General features: G+C 34.0%; 1 protein-coding gene across 6 annotated transcripts in view; it reads right to left on the bottom strand.

Moving 5' to 3' along the window:
* The window catches only part of AGTPBP1 (ATP/GTP binding protein 1), a 197,102-nt gene that overhangs the window by 35,127 nt on the left and 148,035 nt on the right, over nucleotides 1-13,940 (bottom strand). For all 6 annotated transcript variants that reach the window (XM_030809308.1, XM_030809316.1, XM_030809325.1 and 3 more), the window contains 5 exons: nucleotides 11,923-12,067; nucleotides 8,945-9,098; nucleotides 7,725-7,905; nucleotides 6,296-6,425; nucleotides 4,922-5,053 (listed from right to left, as the gene is read on the bottom strand). In XM_030809308.1, the coding sequence (XP_030665168.1) occupies nucleotides 4,922-5,053; nucleotides 6,296-6,425; nucleotides 7,725-7,905; nucleotides 8,945-9,098; nucleotides 11,923-12,067 (742 nt within the window). The remainder of the gene's footprint in view (nucleotides 1-4,921; nucleotides 5,054-6,295; nucleotides 6,426-7,724; nucleotides 7,906-8,944; nucleotides 9,099-11,922; nucleotides 12,068-13,940) is intronic.

The following is a 13,940-nucleotide window of genomic DNA, read 5'->3' as shown; positions in this document are numbered from 1 at the left end:
ACAGTACTATCATTCATGGTATTTGGTAGTATCAATTTGTACAATCTTTATGAAGGACAATTTGGCAATACTTACTAAATGACTATCAACAGAGACTACTAAGTAAATAAATTTGGGTACAGTCTACAAAAATAAGAAAAATGCACAATGGAAATCTTATCTGACTGTTTAAAAGACTGAGACAGATTCAGACATGATGATCTGGAAAGATGATCAATAAATATTGTTATGGGAAAAAGATGCTATGTAGTGTTTAAAAAACATTAAAAGACAAAAACTGCATATGCTACATGCATATCCATATGGACGTGCTCAGAGGCAAGTCTCACAATGTACATGGTAAAACTGTGCAGTGTTAAGAGAATGACTAGGAAAAGATAGCTTTCACTTACTCCTTTATGTAAATCTGGAGTGTTTCCCCATTTTTTATATAACTCTAACCATTTTATTTATTTGGGAAAGGGGAAGAAGAGAGAGGGCACCCAGAAAGAAAATGTGCTTTGAAGTTCTGCTAAGAGCTGCAGTAGGTTACCGAAAATGTCTTTTGGAAAATAACCTAAGGCGCTTGTTTAGGCATAACTGTAGGAAGAGAGGCACGTGACAGAACGGAAAGCACACGGGACTTAAAGCAACACAGCTCATTTTGGCCAAGGCCTCAAGCATGTCAACTGACTCAGATGTCTTAGTGGACTTACTTGTACAGTGGCAATGATAATCCCTACCTACATCACAGAGCATTGTGAGGCTTGCGCAGAAAATTCATATGAAAGCTATAAGCACAATACAAATACGGTAATATAATTGTTAGATGTTGGGCTATAGTTATAATTAATTCATCCATCCATTTAACAAATATTTACTTAATGCCTACTAAGAATCAGGGATACTCAGTCAACCAAATAAACAAAAGTCCTAATTTACATTATTGTTAGTCATCTCAGTCAGGAATGATGATCTACTGTCCATAATATTTAGCAATATTAAAACATCCTTAAAAAGCTAATAGTTTTGTTGAAGCTAAATTACATATTTCCATAGCATCATATGCTATGACGTTCACCTTACTGGAAGGATGCCATGATGTTCCCCTTATTGGAAGCAAATACATGATTTAACTTCAATAAAAAAATCCATTATCTTCCAAATTCCAAAGTTTTTTGAATGTCAACATAATGCTCAAAGGAAATGCTCTTTGGAGCATTTTGGATTTCAGATTTTGGGATTAGGAATGCTCAAACCAGCAAATATAATATAAATACTCCAAGAAAGAAAAAAATCTGAAATCTAAAACACTTCTAGTCCCAAGCATTTTAGATAAGGGATACTTAACCTGTAATAATAAAGATTTGTTTTGTACCTAATGCTAAATGACGAGTTAATGGGTGCAGCAAAACAACATGGCACATGGATACATATGTAACAAACCTGCACATTGTGCACATGTACCCTAAAACCTAAAGTATAATAAAAAAAAATTTGTTTTGTAAACCTTTTATTTTAAGCTAATTTTAAACTTAGAGAAAAGTTGCAAAAACAGTACAAAGAATTTTCATTTTTCTGTCACCCTTAACGTTAATATCTTAACCATAGTTCAGTATCAGAACCAAAAAATTAGAACTGATGCAATACTATTGATAGACCTTATTCAAATTTCATCCATTTTTCTAATGCCGCGTTTCAGGATCCTATCCAGAATCTCACATTGCATTTAGTTATTGTTCCTCTTTAGCTTCCTGCAGTCTGTAACAGTTCCTCAGTCTTATAACTTTAATAATCTTGACACTTTTGAAGAGTATTGATTAGTTATTTTTTCAAATGACACTCAATTTAGGCTGGGCACGGTGGCTCACACCCGTAATCCCAGTACTTTGGGAGGCCGAGGCAGGCGGATCATTTGGTGTCAGGAGTTCAAGACCAGCCTGGCCAACATGGTGAAACCTCATCTCTACTAAAAATACAAAAAATACTAGCTAGGAGTGGTGGTGGGCACCTGTAATCCCAGCTACTCAGGAGGCTGAAGCAGGGCAATCACCTGAACCTGGGAGACAGAGGCTGCAGTGAGCCGAGATTGTGCCGCCACACTCTGGCCTACACTCCGGACTGGGTGACAGAGTGAGATTCCATCTCAAAAAAAAAAAAAAAAAGACACTCCATTTATATGCCATAATTTTTTGTATTTTCCCCCGAAAACACAAACACTTGCACTAAAAGGACAAAGCAGTTCTATGATTTATCATCAGAAACATAGCATTTATGTGTATTAGTCCATCCTTTCCCAACCCATCTGCAAAAAAAACAGGTTCCATGGTATGGTAGTCGCCATCAAAAATGTCTTAATCACCAGAATCTAGGAATGTTACTTTACATGGCAAAACGGGCTGTCCAGATTTGATTCAGTGAAGAATCTGAGATAGTAAGATTATCCTGGATTATCTTAGTGGCCCTTACCATCACAAGGGCTCTCATAAGGGAAAGGGGAAGGCAGTGGAAGGAGAGAAGGAGATGTGACAATGGAAGCAGAGGTCAGATTTGATTCCTGGCTGAAAGGGACCATGATGCAAGGAACACAGACATGCTAGGGGTGTGGAAGAGAACAAGGAAACAATTCTACCACACAGCCTCAAAAATTAATGTAGTTGATGACACTTTGATTTTAACCCAGTGAGCCCTGCATTCGACTTCTGATCTGCAGAACTGTAAGTCAACCAATTTGTTTTGCTATGTTTGTGGTTGTTTGCTATTAACAGCAATAGGAACTAATATGATTATAAAATTATGGGAAATACTCCACTTTCACACACGTGCACACACACACACATGCACACACCCGCCCCACAACCCTGGAAATGTAAGAAGCTTACATTTCCTAAAGAAAAGAAACAAAGTTGGTTGTGTCTAATGCAATTACCTGACATAACTAATTACACAACTACTAGTGAGGGGAGGTGTATGTGAAACACCTGTTAACATCTTGAGAAATGCAATTTGGGTGCATTATTTACTCTAATTAAAGCATCATCTTACGTTTCCTTTCACAACAAAATTCAAAAAATTAATCAAATAAAGAAATTTGAGACAAGATAATTTTAATGAAAAAAACTGAGACCAAAGAGAGTTAATTTTATCTCTTACAATGGAAAAACTGTTTTGCATTTACCCTCCCACATGTCTGTCTGCCATTCATCCATTAACCCACCTAACAACAAATATTTATTGAGTATTTATTACGAATAAAATACTGTGCTATATAGTGGCAATGTTGTCAAAATGCGCAAATCAGACATATTTGCTAGGTATGTGGAGCTTACTATTATAAAGAGAAACCCATTAATCAAATAACATAGAAAACCTTACAATTATAATTCTTAAGTGTTATGAAGGAGACAGAATCCTATAGATGTATGATCTGATTTCATTTTGGGGACTAAGTGAGAATTCCCTGAGAAGTGAAGTACAATCCCAGCAGAAACAACTGGGTGAGGCAATGGTGGCAATGATGGTGCTGTTCCAGAGAGCAGCCTAGGGAAGGCTCTGTGCATGTGCTCTTCATCTAGCTTTCTCTCATTCTCTGGGCCTCTCACTAGTCTCATTTTCTTACATTTTTTTATGTGGGTCTCAACTAAATATTCCCCTTTTCTGTATCACTGAGCTCTGCTAATCTACTTGGCTTCCTTTATTTAATGCGGTCTAACCTAATAAAACTCTATTTTCTGAAGGTCCTGTAGCAGAAATATTTGTTTACTGTTGACATGTTGGGCATTTTACACACATTCTTGGGCTCTCCCTCCACCTTTATCCTGGGCTTTGTCTCCCTCGTGAACTTAATTTCTGTATGCCTTCCTCTTTCATATATTCCTTTACTTTGGCAAGAATGTCTTCCAGCAGCTTCCAGAGAAAGGCTAGTTGTGAGGTAAATTTTTGAGACTTTAAATGTCTGAGAACATCCTTTTTTATTTTCACACTTGCTGATAGTTAGAATGGGGTATGAAATTTACAGGTTGGAAATCTAGTTGAGAACTGTGAAGGCTTTGCTCCACAAAGTTTTGCTTCCAGTGTTGCTACTGTGAAATGTGGTGCCATTCCTATATGTAATCCTTTGTAGAAGAATCTGAAAAATTTGTAGACATTTTTTTCTGAAAAAAAAAAAAAAAAAATCAATAGCTTTCCTATGCACCATCAATGATCAACTGGGGGCAGGAAGATATGTGGGGAAAAATTCCATTCCCAACTGCAACAAACTTCATAAAGTATTTGTGAATAAATCTAACAAACATTTCACACCTATGTGAAGAAATTTTATACTTTATCAAATATGACTTGACTAAATAGACACATAGGCAACGGTCACAGATAGCAATGTTACATATTATTATGATAATTCTCTCCAACTTTAAATTCAAGGCAGCTCTAATGCAAATTCCAACAAAGTTTATCCACAAATGGATCCTAAAATTCACAAGTACAGAGACAAAAAGAGTCAAAGCAGTTTTTAAAGAAGAAGAAAGGAAAATTTGCCCTACATGATATCAATATTAATTGTAAGTCTACAGTAATGAAAACAATGTTGTATGCAGAGACAGAAACAAGAATGGGTATAATAATGGCCTTGCAATACATCCATATATATGAAATAAGGTATGTAACAGATGGCATCATCAAATTGACAGAGGAAGGAGGTACTATCGAGTTAATGGTGCAAGCCAACTGGTATTCACAGAGAAAACAGAATTAGATCCCCACATCTCACACAAAAATTAATTCTAAATAGATGAAAAACATAAGCATGAAAAACTTTTAAAATAAAAAATCTCAAACATGGCAAAATGTCAATATTTATTGAATTTGAGTAGTTCATATATGTTTTCTGTACTTTTATGCATGTTTGAAATTCAAACACTCATGAATCATCTGTAATAATTACCCTGTATCCCGTATCTTCCACAACATCACATGAAGTTGCATTATCATTGGTATGCCACACTGTCTCTTTGATGCTGCAACCATACATAAATACGTTCTTCTTTCGGGAATGGCCATGATAATCACAATAAACCTTGAAAATACATATTTTAAAACTTAAAAGACTTCAAGTTCATATGTTGCTAAGGAAAGGTAGTTAATATCAAGCCAATAAACATGTAGGTCTGTGTTCCTTGGTCTTTTTATTGTAAAGAACCACCATTTAACAATTAGAACCAACAAAAGTAATAATACCTAGTTTGGGAAAGGATCTATAATTAATTCTATAATTGCCAAATCCTTTAACGGTCCTATATCACCTCTGTATTTACTATTCACCATTTAAGAAATAATACATTCCATTATAGTTCAAATCTACAGTTGTGGTGATTGCTGCCCCAAATGGTTGTAAAAACATTTACCTAATTTGGCCTGGAGCAGTGGCTCATGCCTGTAATCCCCGCACTTTGGGAGGCCAAGGTGGGTGGATCACTGGAGGTCAGGAGTTTGACGCCAGCCTGACCAACATGGTAAAACCCCATCTTTACTAAAAATACAAAAATTAGCCGGGTGTGGCTGTGGGCACCTATAATTCCAGCTACTTGGAAGGCTGAGGCAAGAGAATTGCTTGAACCTGGGAGGCAGAGGTTGCAGTGGGCCAAAATCGAGCCACTGCACTCCAGCCCGGGCAACAAGAGCAAAACTCTGTCTCAAAAAAAAAAAAAAAATTAAAAACAAAGAACAACGACAAAAAAAAAACAAGAAAATGCTCCTATAAAGAAACACCATTAAGAAGGATATGGTTTTAATTTAAGTGCATCATCTTTTTAAAAAAATAAAAAATGAAGGACATGTCAATTTTATTCCTCTGCAAAGTTTCCTAAAGAAAGATTAAATAATATACACATTAATATAACAGGAACATTCTAATCAAAAGCTGGTAAGAACAGAAGGAGCATATTTATATAGTCCAGTCCGGTCATGCCTGTACTACATTTCCCGGGTGTGTAGTAGAGACTTAACAGCTTCAGAGCTGACTAGAGAACTCAGAAATAAGCTTCTAGTTTGAGAATTTGGAAGATACATATTGTTACCTTAGTGTTGTTCAAACAGTGAAGTTAAATATCTAAAAGTTACAACCAAGAGTTATCAATATTCATTAGGAAAAAGGAAAAAATAGAAGGCTTATGAGAATTACAAACATTCAACCTTATAAAATTAAGACTACTAACATAATGCATTAATTTGACCTCATGATTATCACACAAGTGCTTGATAATTAAAAATGACATTTTATCTTTGACTATCCCAAGTAAAAACAAGTATTGCTACTTACCAAGGGTAAACGCTTCACTGCAGCCAAGTATTGCAACAGCCCCTTAGCATGGTAAATTGTAGGATGTAAATCTGGATTTGGACTTTGCCACTGCCTATTCAAATCCTCTCCACTTAAAGAACAGCGATGACTACATGTACATAAACACAAAGACAGAAAAACACTGGTACCAATAAACTCTTATATACATTTCTTACACCCTTATATACACTTCTGATTTAACTTTATGACTCTATTCCACTAGCATTTCAAATAGGTATAGATGGTAAGCTCAACCAAATGCATACTATATTCATTAAGAAAACAGTTATTATTTGCTATGTGCAAGATTTTGTGTCACATGCATTTAACTGTGGTAAGTTTTCAGATTCATAATCAAAATTTTCAAAATATAGAAAAAAATAATTCTTAACTCCAGGGTTTTCTTCCATATGTTATAAAAATGTATTAATAATCACATTTTCCATTCTGACTACATAATAATCATTTGTTATGTTAGCATGCTATATCTTGACTTCATCAATTAAAGTGCTATCTAGATGCTTCTTCTGAGAAAGATAAGTATATGAAAAGTATACATTGTTGTAAGAAATCAAATACCTTTTTGTTTATTTATGGGTACTAAGTAGTAAAGCTATCATGCAAATAAGCAAATAATCATAAAGTGATGACAAATATAAATAGAATTCTAACTGGTCAATATATTTCTCAATTAAAAATAGACATCATGTTAGTTCCATAACCATAACATATTAACTAAGAAGAAATTCTATATTTAAAAAATTCAGTAATTTCCTAAAATACGAGACATATTCATGCTACTTTTATTGAAGTAAGACATGTTATTCTCATCTTTGGAGATACTCATGACAACTAGACTAAATCCCATCTTTCAGAGTGGCACTACAGAGACCTTGTCAAATTACCAGAATAAATTTACTGTACTAACTATATGCAGCCTCCTCTTACAAAGTAATTATCTTCCACTATTCCCCCTCTAAAGAACTCCTGTCAAAAACCAGACCTCCTCATATCAAGAAGAGGTTAGCAGATGGGGCTAACATTCCAAGAGATCCCAGAAGAGTCTTAATCTTAAAACAATCTAGGTTCATGCCACTAACAACAAAAAAATAAAGGAATATGAGAGGTATGAGTTAATCTTTCCTACAGCCTGACGTGATTTTTCTAAAACAATTCAAGCATTTTATGAAAGCATATTCCCATGGATACAGAATTTCTCATAATTTCATACCGCTACTAGTATCCAAAATGTATTTTCATTTAAAAGTTTATCTTAATTTCCCACTAAAAATTTCTTTATTCTAGAAAAATCACTAAATTTGTTAACTTGGACACTGTTATTTCAACAAGTTTATACAGGACAACCACAATGGTCTTGAATATATTCAATAACTATTGCTTAACTTACTTTCCATTGATGACACCATCTGGATTTAACATAGGGACAATTTTAAAAATATAAGATTCTCGTAAGCTCTGAGCAGTGGGGTTATTGCTCATGAGATACTCCAACGTTCCTTTCATAACCCAACTTGCATTAGTTTCTCCAGGATGTACCCGAGCAGACAAGAAAACGTAGGGGCGATTTCCTAAAGTACACATAAAATCTCAAATTAAAATGAACGGCTATTAAAACTTTGTATATTTTACTTCGGGGCTTTAGAAATGTCTCTAACTCAATTGTGAATTCTGACATAAATTAATAGAACCCAATGGTGCATCCTACAAGCACTGCACTAGGCCCTATAAAATAAACAAATATAAAATCAATAAAACCATATCCTGAATGAGCTCATAATAGGACATAAAACAGTAAGTAGTATTTGATCCACTTACTCATTTCCCAATGACTAATTTAACATGTAAAATTAGTTATTTAATTTTAATTTTATAAAGAACAAGTACTTGGGGGAAGTTTAAAATATAAAACTATTTTTTCATAAAATCATAGGGAAAAGAAATATAATTTTAGCCCTGTCTTACAGTTGCTCTGATAAGCATAGAGAAACAAGTTTATCTGCTCAGAGATTTAGCCCCCAAAATTTCACTATACATTTAGATATACAAGTCTACAAAATAATCATTCAGCTTATCAGTCATATTTTCAATACACAATAAGCTCTGTTTCCTGAAAATACTTTGCCTTATCAAAACTGAAACAGTTTTATTTTTATTACTACAGCTGTACATTCGAGGCAATTTAAAAAAATATAAATGGCAGGGAAAAATGAGTAGCTATTCAGTGCTAGCTATCAAAACAATTGATAGGTTTCTGGTTGTTTTATTTACAAGTAAAATCAGTCCATTTCTAAATTGATAGTATTATTACACAACCTCTTAAAATAATTTGTTGTATTCTACTTTGTATACAATTTCTAAGGATAAGAACTAAACGACAGTGGTAGCAAAAGAGACCTCAGAGAACATCTCATGTAGCCCCTTATTTTCAGGATAAGGAAATTGAGGCCCAGAGGTGGGCCCATGGCTAGCTAGACAATAGCAGGGCCAAGACTAGAGCCCAAGTCTTCTGATATCTGTTCCTATTATCATTTCCATTAAAAAATACAGATAAAGCAAATCAAAGTAGGTGAGAATGACTGCTATTGTGAGTCGGGAAGACAAACTTACTGAAATGGCAGATATGTTCATAATAATTAGACTCTGGCATTGCTGTTATAGTCACCAAGGGGCAGCTGTTTCCAGACAGGGTTTCACATAACACATCTTTCCGAAAATAGATTTGCTGAGGGTTGTGTGCTGATTCCAATTTTTGAAGATGCATCTTGATAAAAATTTTAAAACAAAATATACAATCACTTAAAAAGTCCCTATGATATACAGAAATAATGCATCCAGATCTCCACATAACTAGAAGTGAATCAGATTCTTAACCCCTTATCCAAAACCCTCAGGGCCAGATGTAGTCTAAACATCAGTTTGGGAAACTTGAAACAGGCAATATATTGTTTAAATCATAAATTATGCAGCACCACCAATGGGGTCAGGGGTAGCAATCTGTAATACACTCATTATTTGTGCAGCAAAACATATGAAGAATCACCCTAAGTAGAATCAATATTCTAAATAAACTCAGGTCAGGCTTTGCCTCCAAATGAGTTCCAAAAAACCTTTTGGTTTTCAAAGCCTTTTGAATTTTGACATTGTGAGTGATAATAGACCTGTAACAGCAACAATCTAAAATTTGAAAAATAAAAATTATGTAGCACAAATTTTAACAATTTATCTTCCTGATTTCAAGATTAATATGGGTTTGTTGTAAAATGTCTGAAAGACAGCAAAAAACTTACAAAGAAAAAAATTTTTTTAATGTTTTAAAAAATTTAAAACATCCACAATTGCACCACCTAGATTACTACTAACACAATGTATGTAAGCAAAACCATGATCACATAAAGACTTTTATAGTCTGATTTTATCACTTAAAAATTTATACATACACACAAACACATATATATTTCTAATTATGAATACCATACCACATCATAAATATGTTAAATGTGTATTTTTTGAAAACACAAGTTTTAATGGTCTTATTATGTGGTTATACCAAAAATAAATTTTTCAATCCCCTATTTTTTAGATATTCAGTTGGTTTTCAAACTTTTGCCTATGTTCTTTCACATAATCACTATTGACTGAGTGGTCACTATTTTCCAGAAACTGTACAGGGCATTGGGGATACAACAATGAAAAAATGAACCCTACTCTAGGGAAAATAGAGAGTGCTGTGAGAGCCTATAATAAGGGGAGGGGAGCCTAGCCAAGTCTGGGCAGTGAGGGAAGGTCTTCTACAGAAAACTACATTTAAACTAAACTCCAAAGGATGAGTGAAGAGAGCAGAGATGAATACTGCAGGCAGAGGGAAAAATATTAGGAAGACCAGAAGACAGAATAGGGCATTTCAAAGAATTCAGTAAGATTCATTATAGCTACAAAGGTGAGAAACAAAGAATCTGACACAGAATGAAGGGCCTGGTAGACAGGTCTTTCCCAAAGCATAGTACACATACCACTGGTAATTGAGATAACTAAGTGATATGTAGATAACCATTTTAAAAGTTTAATAGGTATATATTTTATGTGAATTAGAAATAAGTCTAGCACATTAATCTTTCATGGATTTCACAGATATGAACTGAGGATGAGGATACAATTTAAATGATTTAATGGATATTGAGGATGAGGATACACTTTAAAGAGTAATCTATTTTAAAGTCTATTTAAAGATAAATAATACTTGAAATAGTATGTAGATATGGCAAAAAAAAAAAGGGGGGGGATTACTAGAAAAAGGACAGGGTGAATCACGGTAAGAATTTTAGACTTCACACAAAGGGCAAGAGAAATCACTAAAGAGTTTTAAGCAGGGTATTTTATGATAAGATTAGCTATAAAAGAACCCTTTGGCTACAGTCTGGGGTTTGTGGTGCAGGGGGGTGTGACAGGAACTAATGAAGAGGAAAGGGGGCAAAACTGAATCCTAGGACACCAGTTACAAAGAGTTGGCAGAAGCCCAGGTGAGAAACGACGGTCATACCTGGAAAACATCATGGTAAGGGGATTGAAAGAAAGCAGGAGGATTCAAAATATATTAAAAGGCACAATCAGTAAAGAACAATAACATAAAACCAGGCAAATAAAAACAGTTAAAATATATTTTTATGTGCATTCTTATTTGTTTTCCTAGGATAAATTAGCCAAAAGTAGAACTACTAAGCACAGAAAGATACATGAACATTGTACCTTTATGGTAGGTTGTAACCTTTACTAAAGTACAGTAAGGCTCATTTAATGCTGTCAGCCCATTTAGTCTTCTTAGGTTTGATATCTCTTCTGCTCTATAGACTGTGTTTTTCTTTCATTTTCTCCTCTCTAATAATTTGGGAGCTTGTTTCTAATTAGAGTGTTCCAATTTCTTTATTGGTAAATTGATCACACCTTCATGATCCTTGACCATTAGAACAGATATTCTGTTCTGAGAATAAATCTACCACAGTTGATATTTAATTACTAGACTTTGTTTAGTTTTGGTTTTTAGTTTCATTTTGCCAATATTCAAAATCTCAAAAGGTCTCACACAAAACAACTCTTACACCTTAGATTCTTAAAAATCTGGATCTAGGTCTCCATAATAAAACCATTTCCTTCAGAAAAAGATCTCAATGTTTCCTTCAAAAACACTCAAATTGCATCCACATTTTTCTAATATTCTATTTTCTATGAGATTCTGGTTAAACATGCAGAAATCTCACCTGGTTAAAAATTGTAAATCATGGAATCTTAGCTTAGAGAACTATGGATTTCAGCAAAAGATGGGAAGTAAAAATCATGTCAAAGTTTCTTAATATTTCTATTAAAAAAAATGAGCTACATTCCCATTTTACTCAAGAAATACTGTAGTATTTTCCAAAATCTTCAACACTAAACTCTTTTCTTATATTTAACTAAACTTAATTTTCCTCATGTTAGAATATTTAACTAAACTCAATTATCATTATCCTTACGTTAGAATATTTAACTAAACTCAATTTTCTTCCATTATCTTATACATATCCATATAATACAATTTAATTTAGAGTTCTTACCTGTAAAGTTGAATACGTATATGGATAGTGATAAGCAAAGTAGCACACATCATCTTTATGTGGAAAATTGACAGTAAATGTAATTGTATAGTAGGATTTTCCCTTTTGCCCACCTGCAGCAACTGAACTTCTTGAGAAATGATTTCTGCAATAAAAACGCATAAAATGTGCTCATTTAATCCACACAAAAACTGATTTTCCTTGTTACTTTTATTAAATAGAACTTCAGGGAAAAAAGAAAAACCCGAGTCTGTAAAAAGTGTAACTTAAATACCCTATTTAAAAAAAACTTAGTACTAATAAAGCAGTTAACTGTTATTAGCCAATGACATAACTTTTCACTTCTGAATTTACTAATTAAATGAGCTAATATTCCTCACATGAAAAAAATTTTTAGAACCCCATTCTTTGACATCCATACACATTACTGAATCTAGAAAATGATCATCAATGGCTACTACAATCAACAGAGGAAAGGTTGATGGACACCTTTATGTGGATGGATCAGGCTACAAGACCTGGGTTCACTAATCAATCTTAAGATTACAAAAAGAGAAACAATCAGAGATGATGTTGTTTCCTGATGTGATGCAATGGGAATTCATTGCACCACCTATTAAGTATTCTTGCCAAAAACCAAACCTGAAGTTGATGAAGCTTCTAGATCTAACTAACAGTTTATAGGAAATTGGTGAAACAGAAGTACTTGTTAACACCACAGGGATGCAATCCAATAAAATCCAAATGTGAAAAACCCTACATGACAATCCAGCTTCTTTAGTGAATGAATGAGAAATTTAAAAAAAGAGAAAAGGGAAGCCTATAAATTAACACAGACTTAAGGGATGTCAACAAAAATCAAATGCAATGTGTGATTCTTGGCTGGATTCTGATTAAATAAAACTATAAAACATCATTTAGAGGCAATTGGGGAAGTCTGAACATTGGATATTTCATCACAGTAAGAAATTTTCTTAATCTTTCTGTGTTGTGATAATGGCATTGTAGTTAGATTGTCTTAAACAGCCTTTGTCTTTTAGAAATACATATATAAGTATGTATGGATAAAATATGGTATCTGAAAATGGCCTTAAAAATTCATTGTGGAAGTATGAGTAAAAGTATAGATAAACAAAACTCACCATGTGTTGATAATTGTTGAAACTGGGTGATGAATACATGGGGCCTCATTATCTTATTCTCTGTTTTTGTAAATGTTTGAAGATTTCCATAATAAAGTTTTTAAAACTATACATTACTTTCCAGACTCTAAATACTGCTGACATATGCTGACTTAAAGATGCTCTAATTTCTAAAATTCTGAATCATCTTATATTATTTAAGCCATGAAATGAAGAAAAACCAGGGCCTATAGGTTATTTTTTCATGCACGTAAATGTTCAAAGTATTTTCAAATTGATATAGTCTTCATTAACTTATGCATAGTATCTTGAGTAGATACCCAATGACAGAGCGCTAAGGATTAACAAAAATGCAAAACAAGTTCAAAAACTAGTCCTTGCCAACTCTTTTCCCTCAAAAGTTTAACATTTAATTGGAGAGGTATTTATACTACCACATTACAACTATATGGCAGTTTCTAGTTTATAAACCAGTGAAACATATATTATCTCATATAATGGTGAAAAGCAGTTTTTTTCCATTTTATAGAGAAGACAAACAAGCACCACAGGACTTAGCTGACATGAAAAGTTACAGCACAATGCAAAAACAGATTTTAATCTTTATCATCTAAATTTCAGGCTGGGCACTTTTGTTCATGCCTGTAATCCCAGCACTTTGGGAGGCTGAGGCAGGTGGATCGCAACATGGTGAAAACCCAGTCTCTACAAAAAAGACAAAATTAGCCAGTTCACAACTGTAGTCCCAGCTACTCGGGAAGCTGAGGTGGGAGGATCACTTGAGCCTGGGAGTGATGATACGCTCTTGAGGCTGCAGTGAGCCAGGCTGCACCATTGCTTTCCAGCCTGGGCAACAGGGCAAGACTGTGTTTCCAA

This window comes from Nomascus leucogenys, chromosome 1a (genome assembly GCF_006542625.1).
Source record: "Nomascus leucogenys isolate Asia chromosome 1a, Asia_NLE_v1, whole genome shotgun sequence".
NCBI lineage: Eukaryota > Metazoa > Chordata > Mammalia > Primates > Hylobatidae > Nomascus > Nomascus leucogenys.
This window is presented reverse-complemented; position numbering and strand designations above follow the sequence as displayed.